The 22,406-nt window shown below is 44.1% G+C and overlaps 1 protein-coding gene and 1 long non-coding RNA gene across 3 annotated transcripts in view; one reads left to right on the forward strand and one right to left on the reverse strand.

Annotated features, from left to right (window-relative positions):
- LOC102926743 (sperm motility kinase Z-like) overlaps positions 1-22,406 on the reverse strand; it is a 61,500-nt gene that overhangs the window by 17,497 nt on the left and 21,597 nt on the right. The window contains exon 1 of one of the 2 annotated variants that reach the window (XM_042262237.2): positions 1,117-1,324. The exons of the other annotated variant lie outside the window; for it this stretch is intronic. Coding sequence (XP_042118171.2) covers positions 1,117-1,135 — 19 coding nt within the window. The 5' untranslated portion in view covers positions 1,136-1,324. Of the gene's footprint in view, positions 1-1,116; positions 1,325-22,406 lie in introns of those variants that run through there. 2 annotated transcript variants of the gene reach the window in all.
- LOC143268891 (uncharacterized) lies at positions 17,027-20,772 on the forward strand. Its single transcript, XR_013045069.1, has 2 exons — positions 17,027-19,259; positions 19,739-20,772. It is a non-coding gene; the product is annotated as an uncharacterized LOC143268891 (long non-coding RNA).

The raw sequence follows: 22,406 nt of genomic DNA on the forward strand, positions 1-22,406 counted from the left end.
TACTGATGTTTCCAAGGACCTGGACTCTTTATATCGTGCTTTGCCCTTCCTGGTGTGCTAGAATTTGATCCTCAGGATTGGTCCTCAGTGAGCTCAAGATGGATGAGCAACTGTGAATAGCACATGCTCAGTCAGTGATGCCACCAAACTGGAACCAGTGCTTTGTTATGTGGTCCTCAAAGAGTAAAGAAACATTCATAAATGGTCCCACATCTTTGCCATCACATCTAGTTGACTTTGGTGGCCTTGAGACTCCTTGCTGGTTTCAGTTGAGGGATTATCTTGATGGAGTGGGCCGATTCCACTCCTGGGTCTGGGTGGTCTCCAGCCTGTCCTCCCAAAAGGTGACTACTCAGCATAGGAACCCACTGGTGAAAATGTGAACAGCCTGGGGATGTGATCACAGCACCTCTGGGTGATGTCAGAACAACATTTGTTTCCTCCTGAGATCAGAGCAGTTAAGAAAATGCTACTAGGTCCTGGCTCTGAGAAGTATTGTGCAGTGTAAGAAGAACATGACTGGATGAGAAGGAAGCTTCTGGAAAGTGACAGGGATGGACCTAACTCTGTCCAGGGCAGTCATGGACCGTCATACATGAAGTTCTCCCGGACCCTGTTATTGCTAGCGTGAGCTCCCTGTTGGAGCCCATGTTTTGATGTTCATTTCTGTTGTTCATCCTCATCTGGGAGCAACTTGATGAGCATTTTAACGTTTGCGGCCTCATGGTCTCTGGTGTAACTGCTCCAGCAGTGTAGTGGAAAAGCAACCACAGACAGTCTGTAGAAGAATGGGCATTGCTGAACATCAGCTGATCCCGATCCCCCAGAAACAGCCAGTGGGCTGGGTTTGGCTTGTGGCCTTTGTTTCCTCAAGCCTGCCCTAATGTTGACTAACACTTGCTTTCCCTTGCCTTCCCCCCCACTATTTGTCCAGAATTTCATTTTAGAATCATTTCTGGCCCGTAGAAAGTTTAGAGACATCCTCTTACCCATGCTCCTATCATGAGCTTCTGAATGTGCCACGTTTACCCAGATTCACGAAGCCACGCCTATCCCGTATTATCCACCATGCTTTGTTCAGATTCGTGACTTTCCCGAATGCCCTTTCATACTTACAGTGCCTCATCCTGTCCATTACACTGCACCCCACTTTCAGGTCTCCTTGGGGTCCTCTGCAGAGTGGATGTCTCCAAGATGGCCCTTGCTTTTGATGGCACTGACACCTTTTGGCATGTCCTGGTCAGGTGGCGTGCAGAATGTCTCCATTTGGTTCATCCGGGGTTTCTCATGCTGAGACTGAAAGTGTCAGTGCTGAGGAAGAGGGCTGCAGAGGGGGAGGTTCATTTTCACTGGGTCATGTGAGCGGTGCAGCCACGGGTTCACTGTAGGCACCTGGCTGGGGTGAAGTTACTCTTCCTCCCCCCCTTTTCTGGACTGGACTCTGGGAGGAAGGGACTCTGGAACAGGTGTTTCAGACAAGAACTTACACACTCCCTGTCCTTGGGCCCGAGGGTCCCCATGAATTATTCTGAATGCTCCTATGTAAATACCGTCTCTATCTTTACTCCTGCTATCTAATCATTTATCAATATGGGCTCAGACAGAATATCCAGTAGAATTTTATGGTTCGGATTATTATTCAATCCTGGTGGTTTATTACCTTCCTCAGAGTGTTCAAGCTTTGGCTATTCAGAGGGTCTGACAGATATTTCTCTCTCATACTCTCCCCTCCCCTCCCCCCTTACACTTATATTATGGCACTGTGATACAATGTGCTCTAGGCGTCTTCTGTACATTTTGTGTCCCCAAAGTAGCTATTTCATCAAGGAGCCCTGGTCCCTTTTGTGAGAGAATATTTGAAACCAACACATCATGCTATACTTGCTTATTGCTATTTTGTTTAGGCTCTGGTAGCTGACCAAGCAAGAAATACATGTGTGTAAAGATTACCTGATTATAAATATTTCTTTTTACGACCATCTCTCTCAGTCTACAGATGAGTTCATGCCGTCTGCAGTTCTTTTGCATCATCCCATGGATCATCTGAACTTCTTCCCCTTCATTTGTACCTTCCAGCAGTGAGAGACATTCATGGTTCAGTGGTTAGTGTAGCCGCCCTCTGCTCCATTAGTGAGAAAACTGGTTCCCACCAACTGCCCTCCATTACACTTGATTTCCACAATACAACAGTCAGGCTGCTGTAGAACACAGTCCCTCCAGCAAACCATCTTCTTCACATGAGATGACTTCACTCTCAGGGGTCTGTCGGAACTGGACTTGTTGAGTATTGATGTTTCCTCACGGAAGGATGGAGTGGTGAGTCATGAGACCCTCCTCTGAGTCTCCAGCCACTCCTGAGTCATTTGTGTGCACCTCTGCCCTTGTTGCCCCTGGTCTTGTGGGCTGGATTCTCAGAATGTGCCAGAGTGTTAGGCTGGGGCATGGAATTGGAAAGGGGCTCCCTCTGTGCAGTCTGGGGAAGCCCTCCTCCATGCTGGGTGAAGACATGTCAGTGTGGCCGCTTTAGGGGCACCCGGGCTCCTGCCAGTATCCCCTCACCCATCCTTTGCAAGTTAGCCCACTAAATTGGTTCCTCAGTGTGGACAATGGTGGAATCCTACTTTGGTTGGTCACTGGGGCCTTGTAAAGGGTCGGTGCTGTTTGTGGCTCCCCAGGGAAAGCGTTCCCACAGCACAGCTTGACAATTGTTAGAAATCGGATTTCCTCTTGAGGACACATAGTTGTTCAGAGTACAACCATTATGTACACTTTTCTTGTCTTACAGAGTCACCCCTGAAGTTATCTGGACTATAAACACACACACACTTTGATGGTAATATATTTATTTATGTATTTTTTCACATTCTGCATTCTTTCCTGGGATTCTCTGCTCATCTACATTCATTCATTCATTCATTCATTCATTTATATTCTTTCTGTCTCCATCGCCCCATCTCCCACCCCCGGGTGTGTGTGCACGTGTGTGTGTGCGCGCACGCGTGTGCATGTGCGTGTGTGTGTGTGTGTGTGTGTGCGTGTGCGTGTGCGTGTGCGTGTGTGTGTGTACAGTGGTCAAACAGTTGAGTGATTTAGACAGGCTAGTATTGCAATTTGAGAGAAAGTTAATGAATGCACTGCCCTTCAAATCCTGTGTGGCACTGGAGAGGACACCCGCAGCAGTTGTATAAGGAGGTTGATGGTGTTTGTCCAGTGGGTAGCTGAGTTCTTCCCTTGCACTAACAAAGAACTGAACACTGGAAAAGACAGAAGATTCAACCATGGAGACGTGAAAGTAACAGCTTTATTCCTTTAGGATGGAGATACCTACAGCTCGAAGCCCTCTAGAGGGATTCTGACGGGAACTACCTAGGGTCCCTATGTCCTCCCCTTCCCTCTCTTGTTTCTGCTCCCACATCTTACCATTTCTCCTCACAATATCTTCTGGGAATACGAAACAGCCCTCTCAGGAGGCCTGCTCTTGCTTTCCTAGTCTACCTATAACCATCTAACTTTCCTTTGTTCCCGCCCTCAGAGGTTGACACCAACTACTGTCAGGAAAGGGGGTGATGACCGCTCTAGCTGCTTCATGCTGTGAGGGGGCGTAGTAGGGCAGAGGGGTGTCAGTCCAAGAGAGAGGGAACTCCCATGAGGTAGGCAGGCTCCTGGAGCTGGTCTTGTTTTGGCAGCCAGTATATCTGAGGCTCCATCTAAAGGGCCATCCATAAAAGCAGGACGCAAGTAGAGAGAATACTAGAGACCACACTATGTTACAGACCAAACTAGGTGACCATTTTCAGAAAAGTCCCACATAGTAGCAATTGATCCAAGGCTGGGATGGAGAGTGATGAATCTGTTTTCAGATACTTTGACAACTCTTGGAGTGACCAGAACCACAGTGAGGTCTCTCTCACATGGCTTCTAAAGAGGGAGAGAGAAAAGAAATTTAACCTGAAAATCAAATGATCATTGAAATAAGATTGGGATTGTCTGTCTTGACTACAGATTAGACACCACAGTGTTGAGTTGAGCCAAGGTCATGATGTCTTATATCTGGGCAGCAATTTTGTTATCAAGAAGAAAATCACTAATGAGAAATGGTTGTCTAACCAACATCTCACATGGTTTTAAACCTATGTCTACAGAGTGGTTCCTTAAACCATTAAAGATGTACACCAATCATTTTATTCTTTGGTTATACTTTCCTGCTGGGTGTTTAGGACCATGCAGGTAGGTGTTCTTTAACTGTGAGGAAGCTGCATTTATTTTTATCGTCAAGGCCAGTTGAGGATATGGTCCTTGGGGGTTACTTGGGTTTGAAAGGAACCGCTGAATCATCTAACTTTCCTTTTATAACTGTGTTCATTCCATGTGAAGATAATTCCATGTGGCTCTGCTTGGAAACATGGAAGAAAACTCCCCTTTGTACTGACCCTCTTTTTTGTTGACTGGACACTGGTTAGACCTCACCAGGTGGAATCTCCATGGTCTTCTTTAACAAAAGAAAAGGTGACTCCTAACAGTTAAAGAACATTTTGAGAGATGCCTGTATCTGTAGGACCTACTTGACCTTGGAGGGCAAGGGAGAATATAGTCACCATTTTAATTTTCCTGACCACATTAGTATGACCTCAAAGTATGGTTATTGAATACCCAGAATGACAGTTACAACCAAACATTGAAATAAATTTTGATTAAATGAATGTATTTGTTCTCTAAGCAGTGTTTTAATTGCTAGGGAAACTAGATCATAACTCCATTGATTTAAGCAGAGCTTTGACATCAGTGTATTGAATTCTGACCTTTTACATATTTATACAACTTACTTGATCCCTATCATCTGCTTAAGCTTTCCAGCCTTCTTTTCCATTCAGGAAAAATAATCAGGCATTTTTTTTTTTTTTAGATTTAATAACACTAACAGATCAATTATCAACAAGCCTAGCTGTGATGACCTTTTGAAATGTGGCATAGTGATGCCATGGCAATTATTTGGCTTAGAAGATAGTGCACCTGAATTAAAGAAGTATTAGCACCGTAATAAAAGGAAGTTGAATTCCAAGTGCACACTTTATAAATTAAAATTACATGTGTTCATACTGTTAAGCTACGGGACTCAGCAACTTCCCGAGTAAACCTTATAAAAAACATAAGACAGTCTTTATACAGAGAACATGCATCCTTAAGGAGAGAGGCCTAAAGTCATCCCTGCCAGGGCAGGGGTTATCTAATTGAGAACAAATGCAGTCATAGTCCCAAAGATCATCAGGGTAGCAGGAGCCATGGCACAATCAGTGGACATCTTCAGGGACACTCTTGACCACTAGGATCTGCTACCCCAGTACACCCATCTATGGGTTCCAGGGCTTTCCTGAAGGTGCTTCATTTATTCAAAACAATAGGCAGAAAGTTGGAAGTACTTAGGCATCACAGCAATCTGCAAGCGCCTATCAAGCATCACCCAGAAAGAATCCAGCCCATCTAACTCTCAACACAGGCTAGGGTCTGCTCACAGTGGGGGAGACTGTCTACTCACTTAGTCTAGATTGGATCCCCGTGCAGAGTAAATATATATAAATATATGTACCAGATGTTCCTTTTAAAGGCCCTTGCACCCAAGAGCTCCCAAAGGTGAGGACAGGGTCGAGGGGAGCCATTGGTGATGACCACCCTTCTGTAAACAAGAGAAGATCCATCGAACACTTTCTAGGTCTTGCCTTCCTTTCCAGAGTATCCTCTGCAGAGGTAACAGATATAACTGTAGCCATTTGTATCTTCTTCTGACTTGTTATCAATCACGAAAGAAGCAGAAGCCTGTTCAGAACATTTGCTCTAAAGTGAATGCCCAATGTCCCCTGGAAGGCCATCAGAGAGCTCTTCACACACAATAGGGCCTCTGAGAAGCCTGGGGAGGAATATGTGTAGATGAGGTATTTGCAATATCAGGACTGTCACCCGCCCCACAGTCCAGCCAAGGGAAATTCTATTCCTGCTACCCCTACCCCGCCTCACATATAGTGACAACTTTTTTAGGCAGAACATTCACACCGCTCTGGAGAGTTCTAAGTAAGAGCAAGAAGGGCCTCCAGTAGCCATGTAGGTTTCAGAAAAACAGCCAACCCCCCAGGGAATTGTAACTATACAGAGACAGCCTTCCCACCTACCTCACTCATGGCTGCCTCTTCTGGCTTTCAAGTACTTCCCAATTTGAATGCAAAGGAAGCTTGCTGGCCAAGGTAACAATTCCACCTCAGCTGACTCACTCCAGGTATGTCCTTCCCTCAAGTGAAGTCTCTAGCTGGCCTATAGTTTCCAAGCAGATTAGGCTGGCCAGCCACCCAGCTCCAAGGATGCACAGTCATTGACTTACCTTGTGCTGAGACTGGTATTTTCCGTAACTCCCCACCTCATGCTTACAACCAAAGTGCTTGGTAGACTGATATCACTCCAGTCTCTAGATTATTCTTTTCATTACATGGTTTACTGAGGTGTGTGTTCATTTGCTCCCATGTATCTGTTTAATTGATTATTAGTTCCTTTTTTAATTTTTTCAGTCTTTGTAGGTTTTTTTTCCCTAGTTTTCATTTTTATTCACATTTTTAAAAAATATATTCTGGTATTTATTTTACTTTCATTCAGCTTTTTCCCTCCTTGTTATGAATGTGTTTACCTCTGGCACTGTTCTGGATCTGTGGAACTTACAACTTTCTGGCTTTCACCAGGTTTGATTTTCTAGTATTGTTTTGGTCTGGTTGGGTTGAGTTTTAGCTTCCATTCTCTGGTTTTATTTATTGTATTTTTCCTTTTGTTTTTGTTTTAACTTTTTGTGTTTTTTTTTTCCGGGTGGTTTTTGATTTGATGTTTTAGTTTGTTACTTAGTTGGCCTTTGGTTTGGAGTTGGGGTTCTTCATGTTAACGATTTTACAGTTACTTGGGCGTGGACCAGTCTTTCACTCCCATCCTTGGCCATCTCTCTATTTCCCTTGCACATTTTTTTCACTTCACGTCCACACATTTCTGAACTCTGAACCTTCCACCTCACTGGACTGTGAGCTGGCTTTTGGGTTTCGGATTTAATGGTTGGGGTTTTGTTTAAATGCAGTTTAGGTTTTTCTCATTTTTAGCTGTCTGTATGGTATACAGTCTTTGCTTTTTTATATTTTTTTCCTTTTAAAATTTTTTTTTCACTTCTTATGCTTTCCTACTTCATCTCCTCCTTTGCTTTCTTTCCCTTTCTGTAGTAATGTCCCACCCACAATGTATAGTGACAGCAAGGAGTCATCAGGGCCCCACACAGTGCCTGTCATCTACGATGAAGAGGCAATCATCATCCTAAAGACTTTAGGCCAAGACAACATTGCTAAGGTCATGCTGACCCACCATCATCTCACAGATGAACCAGTCACTGTGAAAGTTCGGGCCCAATGGGAGAGGTGGTTCAAACCAGTGATTGCAGAGGCGGTCCTTGTGACTACAGTCAACCACCCTAACATTGTTTCATTCATCCAAGTAAGCCAAACCAAACAGCACACTTTCTTAATCCTGAAAGTAACTGAGGGAGAAGAGCTATTCCACCATGTCCAGGAGACCAGCACCCTGAAAGAGGCTGAAAATCCTTCCAACGGTTCCTAACTGCTAGTGGCTATTGCCCTGATGAAGACATAGCTCACAGAGACCACTGGGTCCTGATAATGTCCTAGTGGAATGGGAGCAAAAGATTAAAAACAATTTCAATTCAAGCCCGGGCAAAGGCTAGAAGGACTGATGTAGCCTGAAAGTTTGGTCCTTCCCCCACAGAAGTCTTCCTGGACCTGCCTTAGGATGGCCCCAAAGTAGACATCTGGACTTTGGGTGTCGTTTTATACAGCAACCGTGTCCTGTCCTGTTTGCAGGGGCCACCTTGTCAGAGCTTAGGGAACAATTTCTTCAAGTGCAAAATGATGCCCTCTATAAGCTTCCCAGAGAATTAATAAGCATGCATTATTAGCCCATTATTAATAATAAGCGCTAAGCAGAGGCCAATTGTACAAAATCTCATGGGTTACCCATGGCTGTGTGATGGAGACGTCGTCTGCCCAGACTCTGAAATTGTGGCAGCCGTGGAAGATAATGGGCTTGATACCCAAGACCTAGAGAGCCTTTAATACACAAAATCTTAAAGAGACCATGGCCTCATACCACCTACTCAGGGGCCAGGCATCAGACCAAACTGGCAGTTAGGCCTTCCAACATGGCGGCACCAAACACACCAGGAATCGGCGTCTAATTCAGGCCAGCCCAGGGGCCAGAAGGGAGAGAGGAGGATTGGGACATGCCTATTAAGACTGTGATGCCACATATTGCCCTGAAAACCCTCAGCCTTGTCAGATTTGCCAGATGAGAGTGTCTCCCAGGAAGTGAGGGGCAAGGTGAGATTTCTAAGAGCAATTGAAAGGAATGAGCCAGGTCCGTTTTGACATTTAGCTACTCATGTCCTTGTCTAGTGGTAGACCAACATTTTGTACCTTCACAGGGTGAAGAAGCACATTTGGAGGCTAGATCTGGACACTGAGCGGCGGTTAAGTCATACCCACCCACACATTAGCACCTCAGAAGACAATCCCCACGGCCTGTTTATAAATAAATACATTCCAATAGTAAACTGTCACGTGTTGTTTAGGGTCAGTGAAAGGCTAGATCTGGAAGTGGAGTTCGCCCCAACTCCCGACACACACACTTGAGCCCTAACCGTGTTTGTCTCAAAGCGTCCACCAAGATCCCTTGTCTGGGGTTGGGTTGTCCCCCTTGATTCTGGAACAAGCAAGGAAGGGACAAGCAAAACAGCCTGAGAGTAAAAACTGTCTGAGAACAGCGAGACAGGAATCTCTAACAGCTGGTACCATGGTTTGCCCCTTGCTAGAAAACCGCCCGCAGTGAGGAGGAGAAGCCAGAAGTTCCTCATTCACAAAGAGGAAGCTGAATCAGAACCCAAGCCGGCTGCCTCCCAGGGACTTCCCCAGTTGATTTCAGCTGGATATTTGCATGACCCCCCCCCCATTGGATCCTGTTACGTTTTGTTTCTTCTCCCCCAGTCATCGCTGGGGTGTTTGTAACCCCTCCCCCCCAATTGGAGGTATTTTCCTATATCTGCTGCTTCTCCCACTTTTTATTGTTGTTGTTGTTTTTAATTTACTATTGTCTACTATGTAATAAAAGCTCCTGTAAAACCTCAAGCATGGGTATCATAGCTCATAACGTACACGACAATCCTGCTTGTGAAACGAGAAGGAAAGAAGAGAAGGGCATTACCAGAGGATGAGGATGGAGTAAGGGGGGGGCGAGGTTTATGGGATGGGAACAGGAAGTGATGCAGAAGGAAGGTAAAGATCACCAAGTTCAGACAGGAGGACCCAGCTTGGAGAGCAGTGCAGAGCAGGGTGATGACTTTCCCTGAGAGTCCCTGCCATGTGGATCCTTACATTTAAAGTGGCCGGCCACAGTACATCGAGCTCCATGATCCTGAGGTCACTGTGTTGGGGTACACAGGTAGGAAACTCAGGCTACTGTGGGTTCTGAATTCCTGGACAAGGGGCCTGCCCAGTAAGGAGGGAGTGAGCGAACGATAGAGGTTCTCCCTAGGGTATTCTAGTCATCCAGAACTCTAGTCCCAGGGGATTCCTGTTCAAAGGGGAGAGAGAGAGAGAGAGAGAGAGAGAGAGAGAGAGAGAGAGAGAGAGAGAGAGAGAGAGAGAGAGAGAGAGAGAGAATAGAGGCCCCCAATTGAAGGGTGAATCAGCAGCCATAACCTTTAAAAAATAACCTTAGAAGCTGAACCCAGGTGAAAACTCCCAGTTGCTGTTGGACCACACTGTCCTTGGCCACTTCTTTTTCAGCTTCCTCTACAGTGCAGGGGATGGAGAGGGGATGGAGAGGGGATGGAGAGGGGACCGAGCAGCAGCAGACCTGATTGGAACCGCCCCTCCCCACCCCACCACCTCCTTTCAGTTTGGGTAGTGTTTTTTCCTATCTCTTCTCTGGGTTTGACAGGCCTGTCCCTGGTTCGTTTCTGTTCTTTGCCCCCAATGTATGCACAGGGCAAGGAGCTCCTCAAACTATGGAAATCTGTTTCACCTGCCTAGAGCTCAGTCAGATCCTGCCTCTGGCTCCCTGACTTTGAAGGAAGGCTGAACACACCGTAGTCACACTCACAGGACCACTCATGGAAGAAGACAGAGGAGAAGGACTGCAGCATTCTCTCAGACACCCAGGACAAAACATGACTCAGATTCTAGCTGGAGGAAGCAGCCCGGTGGCCACTGAGACATAGCCTGCAACGTCATCTTGAGGGACTGACTTACTCTGCTGTAGGGACTGGCCTACTGTTCTGCCCTCTGAGACCTTCTGCTTCTGAGACTTGGGTCTCCAGAGAAGACTTCTCTTGGTTAGCTTCCTGGAGCTCACAGCTCCAACAGTCCCAACCTCTCTTCATTGGCATCCCGCTGCCTCCAAAGGTCTTAGTTTCCACTTTCCGGTGTGAAATTCTCGTTTTCTGTTTGAATTGTGGCATCTAAGTTGCAAATAAACTTCCCTTTGTTTATCCACTTTTCACGGACCACTCACTTTATTGTTGGGGAGATCCTAAGACAAAAGCCTGAGGTAAAGATCGTCAACTTTCTCACAGTCAGCAGAGATTCCAATCAGTATAATCCTAATTAGTAGGAATTTTAGTCCATGTTACTACAATCAGTGAAGATTCCAACCAGAGAGAACTCCAGTAAGCAAGAACTCCAATCAACGTGAATACCAGTCAATGGGGACTTCAATCAATGAAGACTCAAGACAAAACTGATCCTTGTCAATGTGCATTGAGACAGAGCAAACATTGGGAAACTCCAGTCAAAGAAGATTCTAATCAATGGGAAGCCTAGTCAGTATGGATCCCAATTGACAGGGACTCCTGTCAACTGGGATTTCCGTTAACAAAGATCCCGTTCAGCTTACTCTATGATAAGGACAAAGCTTTTCATTAAGTGGAAACTTGAATCAGCAGAATGGGCTGCAATCTGGTACTCCAGTCAAAGATCTGGCCAACTAAGCTTGTGGGCCAAAAGTCTGCCCAAAGCTATTGGAGACAGGCCCACCTGTAGTCATGCCAAACTGCTGTTCCTGGGACGTGGCCCCTGGCCTGCTCTTCTCTGTGCTTTACAGTGCTAAGAGATATAAGACAGCACACTTGGTACTTTGGATATGCATTTCTCACATACTTTTGAATGGGATGGATGTTCATGAAAGATAATCAAAGAGATTCTCTTCCACTTTCTCCTTGTAAAACAGTCACCATTTTGGGGAGTGAGTTCTTACAAGTCATGTTGGAAAGTTAATTGAAAAGGCAGAATGTGGAGACCTATCTGGGTCGCTCCAACAGTGCCAAATCATTAAGAATACTTCTGAAGGTTCCAGGCTCGGAGCTACCCGTGGGAAATAAATCCAGATCTGTGTGGCTTTCAGACCCTGACAGACCATGTTAGGAAGTTCAGGTATGAGCACTGGGAACATTGGCACCATTAGACAGTTTCACATCTTTAGACAGACAGAGAGGAGTCTGACAAAATTCTGTAGACAATTCTATATTCTATATATTCATGTCACCGAGCGGCATGAGCATGTTCTCCAGCATTCCCAAGTAGTAACTGGTCAATCTGACTCCTTAACTACATTATGCAAGAAGGTTAATCTTCTGATGACATTCTCTCCCTCTGGATCCATGTCCAGGGTAGTCCTTCTAAAGCCTAACAGCAGATATGGCTATTTCAGTAAGCTGGGATGCTCAAGGGGTGCCAATCAAAGAGCTATATGTCTTGGATAGGAAGTTATGTGGCAAGAGAGAAAAGGAAGGTGGCCCCATGTGACAGGATGGTTCCTGCTCATATAGACACATCTTGTGCACCAGCAAAGCCTACCTACCAAGTAATGACCTTGGAACTGCTACCATCCTGCACAAATCCTGTATTCCTTGACCGCTCACTGATCTCTTTGATTTTTGTTCCCTCTGCAAAACAAAGCACAGCAACCATCCTGCCTGGGATGCCTTGCTGAGCTCCAACTCACATGTACAGAAGTTCCAAATCAGTGTAGGAATCCCAAGTCCACCTGCTGCTACCCAAGCTCTTCATGACCATGGGCAACTGAAGAGACTGATGTCTTCACGGGACCTGTGTCCCAGAGAAGTTCCTTCTGCACACAGAGGGGTCAGGGTGGGAATGAGAAAACTAGTCAGTTTGCATCCCTGAGACACATGCCTGAGTCTGTCCACTTAGAACAGAGTGTGATCTATTGAGCTATTTGGGGCTTCAGACCATATGTGGCTGCTTCCTGTGGAATGCTGGGAACAATTGTTGGGAACAATTGTTGGGGCAAGGCCGCTCCCCTCACAGCAGCCAGTAAGCCACGAGTAGCTGGCTCTTGTGCAAATGCTGCTTTCTGGAGAATTCTCAAGCCACAAATCCACAAATGGATTCATCCAGTCACTAGATGGGAGTCTCCAGGACCCAGTCACCTCTGTAGGCCCCTTCCTCTGCACAATACTGCACTAGGGACCAGGTCTTCAAAACATGAGGGTGAGGTCACTGAAGATCTACACCCCTTTTTTGCTCTGGCTCCCACAGGCTCCTGTGTGTCTCATAACGCACAACACGCTTGGGCCTCTTCAAGGACTTCACAGTCTTTGCAGTCTCAGATTGCCTGAAAGTCCTTCTCCATTGGCTCCTCTGAGACTTATCGTGAACTCTTCCTGTGACCATCTATAAAATATAAGTTACTGATGTCCAAGGTACAGTGGCCCAGGGTAAGCATTCCATCCCCAAAATGGGAATCACAGAAAACAAGAGGTACCGTGTCCAGATGTAAACCTCATCAAAAGTCCTGGCTAAGGAGGTCATAGGCCCCTGGAGAACAGACTACTGTTGTCTATCTAAATAAAAGTGTGATGAAACTGTCTTCTTAACATGTATGTTACACACATAGATCAATGCAGCTCTCAACCTTATACAGAGCATTTATTATTTTTCCCTGTAGGCAGTGGTTAAGGCAGAGACTTATAACCAATGATCTGAGCCTAAGTTCCTGAATTCTCAGCCCCAAACTGGACATCTACATTAACCCTCTACCCCCTACCTCAAAGGCTTAGGGAAGATCTTGAAAGTGGCATGCTGTCTTCTGAATGTGACATGGCCCTTGTATTCATGGACCTATAGGCAGTGTGCTTACTTGCACATGACTTGTGTAAGATCAAGCCTGTCAACATTCTAGCATGGGTGGAGGAGGGAGGCATGCAGCCCCGCCCCTAGCAGAGGTACTTTTGACCATTGGTGCCAGCTTGGGAAGGGAGAGTCAGTTTTCTTGGGGAGTGTGGCTATTAGCAGGTGGCCCATGCTCACGTGACGGCTACCATATCTGTGCATGCTGGCTGCATCAACTATATTTTAAGAGAATACATGAAGAAAGCCGGTGATTTACTTAACTGTACAGTGTCAGTACAGTGGGCACAACAGTCTCTATACTACAGGAGATGGTGAAAAATTAAAGAGCAATCATATGTGAACTGGCATAGGAAAGTAGTTGGAACATAGCAATTTTATTTGTACTTCTGTATATGTACACAATTTCTGTGTGTGCACAAGTTTGTGCAATTTTGTATGTGTGTATGTGTGTGTGTGTGTGTGTGTGTGTGTGTGTGTGTGTGTGTGTGTAGGCAGAAGCCAGAAGTCAGTCTTGGGTGTTATTCCTAAAGCACCAATCAACTTTTGTTTTTCCTTCCTGACTTTTGAGACAAGTTTTCCCAATGACCTGAACTCACTCGAGACTCACCAGCAGGTTAGACTGTAGGCTGGAGAGAGTCAAGATCCCTGTGTCTCTATCCCTGGGGTTACACTGTACAACCACAGTGGGTTTTTACATGGGCTCTGGGAACCAAATTCGGGTCTGTGTGCCTGAGAAGTAAGCACATTACCAACTGAGCTGGCTCTTAACCTTTGAAAAGTATATATAACATAAACATGGATAAACATGTCTGTGCATGTATGATGGCATGTATGCAATATAAATGACAAGTAGGCAGAAGCAGAAAGAGATATACTGACCACCAATTGTGCTCATCTCTGAGTGGGTGATGAGATCATTGATATTTTTTTCTTTCTTTTGATATTTAGTAATAAAACAATATCAGTGTTTATATTGAATAAGAGACAAAGCCACACAGTGTTTTGTTTTGTTTTGTTTTGTTTTGTTTTGTTTTGTTTTGTTTTGTTTTGTTTTGTTTTGTTTTGTTTTGTTTTAAACAGGGATGGACAGGGTCAGCCAACCCCTGAAAACCACCCCAAACTGTTTGAATTTTAGGGCAGAGGCCCTGGGTGTGGAAAGATTCTGAGTGGAAAGTGATGTGTGCCTTTAATTTCTCTGGCTGCTCTAAGAGAGTCAGAGTGAAGTTGGAAAGTCAGTTAGGAAAGCCATCTACTTAGGAAGGGCCAAGTGAGGAAAAGATTGGAGTTTAAATTTGAATACAGATAATGAACTTGGGTGAGTCGCGTGGATTTGAAGTCAGTTTTGCAGGTGGCAGCTAGGTCCCTGAGGGTTGGATGTAGGAAGAGTACACTAAAGACAGCTCTTCACAATACTAGATGCTAGGACCATTGCTCTGGATGTAAAAGAGAGGGAGGCACTGTATTTTGGCTGTTTCAGACTTGAGACACATGTGATTTGTTTCATTCCATGAAGCTTAGAAGGGATGTCTGGACAGTTACAAACTTGTAAGTTTCTAGTATCAGAGGATTGCAAATAGTTGAGACAATTCAAAGAGGTTGTGGACAGAGGACAGAAGGGTAGGGCCAGGCCCCAGTGAACCCCACTAGGTTTCAGAACTGTGATGCCAGGGAAGAGACTTGCAAAAAAGTAGGAAGAAAAGAGAAGAATGGAGCTCACTAGGAGCAGCAGCAGGTCTCAACTATTCTGAGTAGGAATCTTTATAGGTTTTCATGACGTAAGTTTTCACATCATCCTAGATGTATAGGTACATAAAACATGCATATAAACCAAATACTTAAGATAATTCATAAAGGAGTTGATATATATATGTATATACATTCTCTGGCATGCATATTAGTTTAGCATTTATTAAATACAAAAGCAAGTTTGCATACTTATGAGATGTATGTGCTTGCCTATTTTCACACCAGGAACTTAATCTTGGCTAAATATTTGATATTGAAGGAGGTAGAGCAGAGTCAACATTTTCAGAGTTGAAGGACATTTTGATTTGAAAACCCTCCAAGGTGATATCCTCACATCAAATAAATACACAGTCCAAAAAGGCAGAAATCAGAAATGCTGTCCTAGTCACAAGTCAAAATTAATTTAATCACTTTTTATGAAACTCTAGTCAAAAACTAAATCCATAATTTTTAGAAACATTCTACCACAATATAATTCAACGATATACGCTGAAGAACGACACAAAAGATTACCAAAGCCTTTCCTCTGATCTGAACAATGATGATGCCAACAGACATGCTAATGTGGAAGGGGGCAAACTCAAAAGGTCTCAACTCTATACAGAGAACTACAGGGCACTAAGGAAAGCTGAGAACAGGAGAATAGTCCTCCCCAGGGAAGAGCACACCAATCAGGAGAATAGTCCTCCCCAGGGAAGAGCACACCAATCAGGAGAATAGTCCGCCCCAGGGAAGAGCAAACCAATCAGTTATCCAATACCAAATGATCAGCACTGAACATAACACGAGTAACAATATACAGACTTAGCAGACTGTTTTTATGTACTTAGGAATATACATATAGATGTAACAACACTGAAAGATGCAGTTAATATGAATTTAAAAGAGAGAAAGGGGGTTCTTGGGAGGTTATGGAGGTAAGAAATGGAAAAAAGGAAATGATGTAATTATATTGTTAGTCTTTTTCAAAATTATTTTTAAAAGCCTTTGTTTCCATAGTTAAACTACTGTTTCTACCAGGGTGGAAGACTTTGAACTGTGTCAACACTGTGGTTGATAATGGGCAATCTGTCACCAGGTGTTTTGCGCAGCTTTAGCTGACACTGTGTGGAGTGACAGTGTGCAGTGTACATGTCGTGTGTTCTGAACCAAGGCTGCAGCTCAGTTACCGGTCAACACTGCTGAGTGCTGCCACAATAGCCCAGACTCATTACACAGTTGACAATAAATTAATTTTAGGTCAACGCACCCTTGGTAATCCTTCACTGTTGGCCATGTTTTGGTGATTCCACAGTTATGTGACTCTACACAGAATTGTGGTCCATACACACTAGTGCATGGCCATGATGCAATGACCACAGAGAACATCCCCCAAAGAGAAAATATTGAATAAAATGGCAGAGATTTTTCTTTGACTTGTTTTTTTTTTTTTTGTTTTGTTTTTTGTTTTTTTTTGTTTTTGTTTTTTTAGAGACAGGGTTTCTCTGTGTAGCTTTGCGCCTTTCCTGGAGCTCACTTGGTAGCCCAGGCTGGCCTCGAACTCATAGAAATCCGCCTGGCTCTGCCTCCTGAGTGCTGGGATTAAAGGCATGCGCCACCAACGCCCGGCTTTTGACTTGTTTTTTAAAGTAGTTACTTGGGAGTGACTCACCTGCTGTCTGTGATACTTAGTCCTGGTTTCATAACCAAATAAGGAACATGGAGATAATGTATAAACAAAATCTTGGTATATCTTCAACTTTGTCTATCTAAAACTACATTTTCAAAGGTTTCCATATGTAAGTTTACATGAGGAGAATGATTGAGAATGAGTTTTTCTACTTATTCTATAACAAGAGTGATTTTTCCAAATAATAAACCATTTCAAAAATCAGGCAGATCTCTGTAAGTTTTAGCTAGCCTGGTTTATATAGTGAATTTAGGACAGCCAGGCCGATTTAGTGAGACCCTTCCTCAAAAGGGAAAGTAAATAAATCAATAAGTAAACAAACAAACAAGGCAAAATATTTGGGGAACAGTTACAATTTTCTTTTTGTTTCTTTTTTCAATTGCAGATATAAAAAATAGTCATGATGTCACACCCAGTTCCCCATTATTAACAACTTCCATTAATATAGTGCATTTCATTCACCAGAATTACTGCTGTGTCTTACAACTAATATCAATACATCACCACTAACTAAAGTACAGAAGTATTTTGGTTTATCTATCTTCATTTTTTTTTTTGAGACAATGTCTAATAATTATGTAACCCAGGCTGGCTCCACACTGACAGCAATCCTCTGGGTTCAGACTCCCAAGTGTTGAGATTTCAAGCACACACCACCATGCCTGACAGGATATCTAAACCATACTGGGTAACTAGTAGTTGTTTTTGTTTTTGTTTTTCCATTAACGTTTAGCCAGTTTTGTGTCTTGCAATATTATAATGAAAAACAATGTTCTACTGCCATCTACTGGTCCAAATACTTCAGCTTTTTATTTTGATGTTTCATCTTCCTTATCTATCTCCTAGCCTTTTAGGATTATAGGTTTCTTTACAGTTCAATTTTTGAAGCATTTAAAAAAAAATGGATAAGTACCATACGAAATCTTAGAGAGGCTGAGCCTCACAAGGCTGGTCCTGACCTAGTCAGTCACGGACAGGGAAGGTACTTATCAAGCCCTGCCACTGGCATTGGTGAGGACCCCAGTCTCCAACATTTAGTTTTAAACCACGGTCACACAGACAGCTTTGGTTAAACTCAGAACTTCACAAAACCAAACGACATGAATGTGAGAAAGAGAATGCTAAGGAGTGGGGATTGATAGGTGTAGGAGATAAAAGGGGTTGGAGAGTATGAAAGGAGAATGCATTGTATGCATGTATGAAACTGTAAGAGAAATTTAATAAAAGTTAAAAGAAATAATGTCACCACCAAATCAGATCAACTGTCGTTGCTTTTACTCTTAGCTCTTTTGGCTCTTTGGAGGCCTGCCACCCAGCTCCCAAATAAACCATACATGGAGGATTATTAATTATAAATGCCTGGCCTTAGCTTGGCTTGTTTCTTGCCATCTTTTCTTAAAATTTTCCTACCTTTGACCTTGGGGATTTTACCTTTCTCTATTCCTGTATGCCTTTTCTTTCCTTCTTACTCCGTGTCTGGCTGTGTAGCTTGCATGGCTGGCTGGCTGGGTGGCTGGCTGGCTGGCCCCTGAAGTCCTCCTCCTTCCTCTCTTGTTCCTTGATCTGTCTTCTTCTGCTCTTCCCATTTATTCTCCTTGCCTGCCAGTCCTGCCTACCCTTTCTCCTACCTCCGTATTGGCCATTCAGCTCTTTATTAGATCATCGGGTGGTTTAGACAAAGCAACACAGCTTCACCGAGTTAAACAGATGCAACATAAACACAAGTAACCCACCTTAAAATATTCTACAACAATCAACAGACATAAATAGCAAGAAAACTCTACAAACTATGTAGAAATTAAACAAGACATTCTTTTTAACAGTTTTTTTGTATGAAACAAGATTTCACTATACAGCCTATATATGGCTGGCCTAGAATTCACTATGTAGATCAAATGGTCTGGAAGTCACAGAGATCTGCCTGCCTCTGCCTTTTTTCTCATCTGTCTGTGCTTCCTAAGCACTGAGGATGAAGCCATGTGCCACCACACCGGCTGAACAAAATGTTCTTGAATGTTCAGTGGATCTCAAACAAAGTCATTAGCTGAACAGATGACGGTAAACAAACCAATCTTGAAGGAAATTTAAATTCCTCTCAACAGGATGATGAGTGACGAGACAACTCCAGGACAAAAGGTCTGCAAGCATGATCTAGACCTGGGGTTTAATCCCAGAACTAAAAACCAGTATTTAAATTGAAAAGGAAAGTGATCACAGGGTAAGACTAAAATAAGACACGTGGAAATGCACGGCAGAGGGGCAACGGTGCCCAGCACGTGTGTCTCTGCCCAGCACAGTCCAAACTCTAGACACCACCAGTCCTGAAATGTCTGAAGAGGCCTAAGTGGAGGGGCAGACTCAACCTGGGATGAGGGACAGGAGTGGACACCAGGCTCTGGGCTCTCTGTCCTGCCACAATGTATATGGGATGCCAGAGAGTGCTAGACTCTACCTTAGACAGAGAAGTGTTCCACAAAAGACATGAAAAGGGGTCATCATGATCCAATTCCCATCAAACCACGTCATTTTAGTAATATGTAAAATAGAGATTCCGATCCAGGCAGTGGTGGTGCACGCCTTTAGTCCCAGCACTCGGGAGGCAGAGCCAGGTGGATCTCTGTGAGTTCGAGGCCAGCCTGGTCTACAGAGTGAGTTCCAGGAAAGGCTCCAAAGCTACACAGAGAAACCCTGTCTCAAAAAAACAAAAACAAACAAACAAAAAGATAGACTCCAGAGTGATCTGTTAGTAGGCAGCTGTAACAGAAAAAAAAAAAAAAAAAAAAGCCCAGACAGCCAGGTTGGACCAGTAGGGATAGAGCAGAGATGCTAGGTAGCAGAACTATTCAGCAAATTTTGAAATCACTGGACCATAAAATGAAATTAAAGAGTGAACTGGGCTGAGGAGATGGCTCAGTGGATAAAGTGCTTATCATGTAAATCTGAGGGCCAAAGTTCAGACTCAAGAACACAGAGAAACGCGGGGTGTGTCTAATGGCCCACCTGTAATTCCAGATCTCTGAGAGGAGTGACAGGGAGTCTGGGGTACAGGGCAGCATACACATACACACATGTAGGTTGGGAGGAAGAGGATGTAGGGTTAGACTAGGTTCTTCTGCTTAGGAATGAACGAGCACAATTCTGTGACCACTTACTTCTTAATAATTTTGATTACACATTTGTGTACCTATTTGTGAGGAACGGGGGAGTGAATGTGTTACTTCAAGCTTCTGGAGATCAGAGCAAAACTCGGGGTAATACAATCTCCCCCTCCACCATAAAAGTCTGAAGGATGCAACTTTGGGTCATCAGACTTGGCAGTGGGTGCCTCTACCCACTGGGCCATCTTGCCTACTTCTGAATATTTTTAAGTTGGCATTTTATTTGGTTGTTGAGATAATGGTTTCTCAGTGTAACCCAGTCTAATGAAAACTCATTGTGTAACCTAGGTTGGCCTTGAATCTCCTGCCCCAGTCTTCCATTTGTTGGGATTACAGGCACACACCACCATGATATGCCAAAACTAACTTGGTAGCTTACCCTCTGTGTCAACTCACAAGTAAACTGCTTTGTTGGAGGGTGTGTTTAACTGTTTCTGGAACAAGACTAAACAATGACTGAAGCTGGATATTGGGATCCTTGGGAAAGAAGGCTTGTTTATTATTTTGTTCTTAAGAACACTGTAGTTTATGTGGTCAATGATGACAAAAGGCAGGAAGAGAGGTCTGAACTACTACAGAAAAGTGGTCTCAGCAGCCTCTGATGGGATGAGAAGTTTGTGAAGCCTGCCTACACTGACCTATTCTGTTTATACATCAGTTTACAAAGTCAGATGAACAAGGACCAGGCCTGTCTCTATTCAACCCCAGGCAGGTACCATTTGTTTGTAAGCTTTTATCCGATGAGAGTTATCTGGCGCTGAGTTGTACATTAGTCTTATGACTCAATAATTAGTTTGACTTTTGTTGTTTTTATGTTAACTAAACACTTTTCTTTTAGCCCATTTAATTCTAAAAGGGTATCTTGGTTTAGTTTCCATTTTTGTAATAAAATACCACTACCAAAAGCAACTGGAAGATGAAAGGGTCCATTTCATCTTACAATTTTAATCCATGATCCAGGAAAGTTGGAGCAGGAACTCAAGCAGGAACCTGGATGCAAGAATTAAGGCAGAGACTGTGGAGGAATGACGCTCACTGGCTTGCTCTCATGACTTGCTCAGCCTGATTTCTTATAGCACCCAAGACCACATGCTCAGAGGTAGCACTGCCCATAGTGAGCTATATGTAGGGCAAAAGGACCAGAAAAAGCACCCTGGTTATGACTTGACCCCAGAACTAGAGCCAAGAAAAGTACACCCTGCCCCTGACTTGACCCCAAGTCCAAAACATAGGCTGAAGGAAAAGCACCCTGTTCCTGGCTTGACCCAGCCTTGGAAATGCCTGCCCCCACGACTCAGTTTTTATGGCCAAACAGTGTTTTTATCATAGGACACTTTCCCGCTAAGCTCCCAGAGCATGCTCCAAAAACCCTATAAAAGCCTCCCCCTTCATCCAACCCTCTGCTGTCTCTCTTCCCATTCAGAGGCAGCCAGCATTCTGTCGCCTCCCCCCCCCAATAAATCTTATATGAGCTTTGTTGTGTGGTGTGACTTTGTATTATTTCTTGGCTCCCAATAGCCAAGATGACTTTGCTTTGGATAAACCCTTACACCAGGCCCTCCCACATCAATCATCAGTCAAGAAAATGTACCACAGGTTTGCCCACAGGCCAATCTGATGGAGGATATTTTCTCAAGTGAAGCTCCCTCTTCCAAAATGATTCTAGCTTGTGTCAAGTTAACATAAAAATAGCCAGCAGAAGAGGAAATCACACATAGTCACAACAGTGACACAGGGGATGGACACTAAGTTTGCAAGCCACTAGACTGAACTGTGTAAGAACGCAGATTCAGCAGCAGAGAGCATGACTCTGAAGGCCGCCTTTGCGACTTTCTAGCTGGGCAGCACTGGGCCAGTTACTTAACTCAGATCCTCATAGTCCTTCTCTGCCAGGCGGTAGAAACAGGACTGCTTCACTGGGCTCTGGTAAGGGAGAATGAGACCATTGAAGGAATAGTGTCGGGTAAACAGTAAGTCCTCAGCAAATGCTTGCTCCACTGGAATCACGTAAAAGAACATTTCACAAAAGCCCATGTAGGCACAGTGGATGAGAGAGAGGCAGGGTTTAACTCTTTGTCTTCTGTTCTTGAAGGGCATTAAGCAGGTGCCAGATACTTTGAAATTCTCAACTTCAGAACAAGAATTTTGGCCATCCATTGGAAACGGTTACAACCACCAGTGCAGAAATACTCAAAGCTTGAGACCTGAGCATGTTGGAATTGGTTTTTAGAGCAGTCCTTCAGAGCTCAGTTCTGATACCCAGCCATAGGATGCTCAACCTATGGGGGAAGCCTTCTGTAAATGTACCATCAAGTGAAAGAGAGGCTAAGATAAATGAAGACCAAAGGAATTGGCGCAATAACATGCTATTTGCAAACATAATTCAAGAAGGAACTTATATAATAACTTTTTTTTAAAGCTCACAAACCTCCTTTATTCATTGCCAATAACCATGTGAAAGCAATCAGCCTCCCTAACTACAAGGACTCATGTAGGGCTCCCATATTTAGTAGCCACTAAAGGCAATGAAGGGTAGCATGCAATTAGATGCCAGAGGTAAGGAACTGACAGCTCCAGCCAAGGGATGCCTTGGAGCCC

The sequence above is a fragment of the Peromyscus maniculatus genome, chromosome 16 (genome assembly GCF_049852395.1).
Source record: "Peromyscus maniculatus bairdii isolate BWxNUB_F1_BW_parent chromosome 16, HU_Pman_BW_mat_3.1, whole genome shotgun sequence".
Lineage (NCBI taxonomy): Eukaryota > Metazoa > Chordata > Mammalia > Rodentia > Cricetidae > Peromyscus > Peromyscus maniculatus.